This window comes from Hylobates moloch, unplaced genomic scaffold, assembly GCF_009828535.3.
Source record: "Hylobates moloch isolate HMO894 unplaced genomic scaffold, HMol_V3 SCAFFOLD_18, whole genome shotgun sequence".
Lineage (NCBI taxonomy): Eukaryota > Metazoa > Chordata > Mammalia > Primates > Hylobatidae > Hylobates > Hylobates moloch.
In genome coordinates, this window is record NW_026652293.1 from 31,020,646 (window position 1) to 31,023,090 (window position 2,445).

Here is a 2,445-nt window from a genome sequence, read left to right on the forward strand (position 1 = left end):
CCCATGTTTCATTTGATAAATCACAAAGTAATCAAAGGAAAGACCTCAAGAACATTCTAGGAGATCTGTAGAGTCAAAAACAGTCTCTTCAATATGAGCATTGAAGAGGTCCAGAACAAGAAAGAATGAGGAGGTGGTTATTGTAATGGGTAGATTATTATGTACTAAATATGACTAGCAGTAGGAATTCTATGTGCTGGGTGAAGGATATTTATAAAAAGGCCCAAAGCCAGGATATCATGAATTTCTTTTAATATCCTCATGGAAGGAGAATGAGGGATGCAGAGACATGCAGGGCACACAGATTACTATTGCTGGAATTGAGGAGAGAGGGAAGGGGAGGGAAATACTTGGGGAGCTAAGAGTGAGGGCCATAGTTGCATGCCTTGTTTCATTCTCCTGTCCTCTGCACACTGCTCAGGAAATGAGACTGAGAGAAACCAGAAGGGGAAGGAGGGTATGCCTGTCCCAGAGAAGTCTGATGCCTCAGCATGAGACACCTCTGAAAGAAGGATGCAGGATTATCCTCTCTGGCAGCTCCACCTCCCACAACTTCTCATCCAGATGTCCTGGAGTATGCAGGCAATAGAGAACCAATTGTGGCAAATCCAGGTTCAGGCCTTAATAAAAGTGTAGCAATACCACCAAAAGGAGAAGCCATAGATCCAGATAATCAAAATGGCACTGAAGATCACATGCCAGCAGAAGAAGGTGGTGACAAACATAATGTCATTTCTGTCATCATCCATCCATTGATAGCCAGAGATTGGTTTGAACAGCATAAAGCCTATGTGCATCAGCCAAGAGCCTGTGATCATATACAAAAAGGCCTTCATGATCCAGATCAGTGGCATGTTGGGAGCCCACAGCTCTGCGGTCACCACCAGAGTCAGCAGGAACATGGCCTGGGTGAGAAGCACATGAGACTGAAGCTCCACTCCTTCTGTGTCCTGTGGGTGAGACCCCATCAGGGGCAGAAACATGAACATGCCCAGAGCTTGGGCACCTTGCTCCAGAGCAGCACATCTCTTGGGCAGCAGGTTCTGGCTCACCATGTCAACACACCCACTCAGCAAGAAAGTCATATAGAGAGTGAGATGCTGCCACTGTTTGCGGAACATAAAGTTTCTCTGATGATACATCTTGCTGATAAGTACAAACTGTCTAGGAATGCTGTGCAACTCTTGGGCTACTAAAATGCAGGCACTCAGTATCTTCACCAACCCAATGTAGTATATTTGCCATAGCCTCGCCCATCTTCCTTTGCTCCAGGGATGGCGTGGTGGATGCTGGACAGGGGCATTGCATATCAAGGCTCTGGAGACAAGTTGTGCATGATAAAGTCCATAGAAGAAGAAAGACAGCCCTGGGTACAGATGACCCTCGAAGCCTCCCATTGAACTGAAAGTAGGTCTGATCAAAGGCAGAAGCAAAAGGCTCAGGAATGACCATTCACTCAGGGCCACCTCAGGCTCTAGAGTGTGGAGGGGGCCTCCTGAGGCTTACTTATATTCTCTATCCAGCCCACTGAATCCACATACAGAAAGGAAATGGTTTTGGAGGAGGCCCAAACCTATGGTTGGGTGGGTGTCATGGTTTCCGTCTGGTCTTCTGCTCTGGTTCATTGGTAATCAGCTAACCGTTGACAAACAATGAAATAAGCATATTCTCCAGCATAATCCTTGGGCGTCTGCCATGCTCAGAGACTATGCTAGAGGTCCCCCTTTTTCCTCTCCTCCCACTAACCCTCGACCCCATCACTACCTTCCTTACCTCACTCCTGTACTAGTCTGTTCAGGCTGCTATAACAAAATACCATAAACTTGTGGCTTATAAACACCAGAAATTTGGCTAGACACAGTGACTCATGCCTGTAATTCCAGCATTTTGGGAGGCTGAGATGGGAGGATTGCTTGAGCCCGGGAGTTCGAGACCAGCCTGGGCAACATGGTGAGACCTCATTTCTACCAATAAAAAAAAAACAAAAAAATTCTTTTAAAATTAGCTGGGTGCAGTGGTGTGCACCTGTAGCCTCAGCTATTCTGGAGGCTGAGGCAGGAAGATCCCTTTAGCCCAGGAGGTCAAGGCTGCAGAGAGCCATGATCACCTAATCTTGTGGCCTTTCATTAGTCTTACAAAGGTAGTTTCAGGCTGGGCATGGTGGCTCACGCCTGTAATCCCAACACTTTGGGAGGCCGTGGTGGGTGGATCACTTAAGATCCAGACTCCAAGACAAGCCCGGCCAACATGGTGAAATCCTGTCTCTATTAAAAATACAAAAATTAGCTGAGCATGGTGGTGCGTGCCTGTAATCCCAGCTACTCAGGAGGCTGAGGCAGGAGAATCACCTGAACCCAGGAGGTGGAGGTTGCAGTGAGCAGAGATTGCACCACCGCAGTCTAGCCTGGGCTACAGAGTGAGACTCTGTCTCAAAAAACAAAAAAA

General features: G+C 47.3%; 1 protein-coding gene across 1 annotated transcript; it reads right to left on the bottom strand.

Moving 5' to 3' along the window:
- Positions 1–614: 614 nt before the first annotated feature.
- Positions 615–1,397, bottom strand: LOC116457991 (transmembrane epididymal protein 1-like). The gene has a single exon (XM_032137501.1). It carries the CDS (start codon positions 1,395–1,397, stop codon positions 615–617), a length of 783 nt encoding a protein of 260 aa, XP_031993392.1.
- Positions 1,398–2,445: the final 1,048 nt, after the last annotated feature.

Excerpts from the sequence above, each read along its gene's own strand:
- LOC116457991 (XM_032137501.1), bottom strand. The coding sequence starts at position 1,397 with ATGGGAGGCTTCGAGGGTCATCTGTACCCAGGGCTGTCTTTCTTCTTC.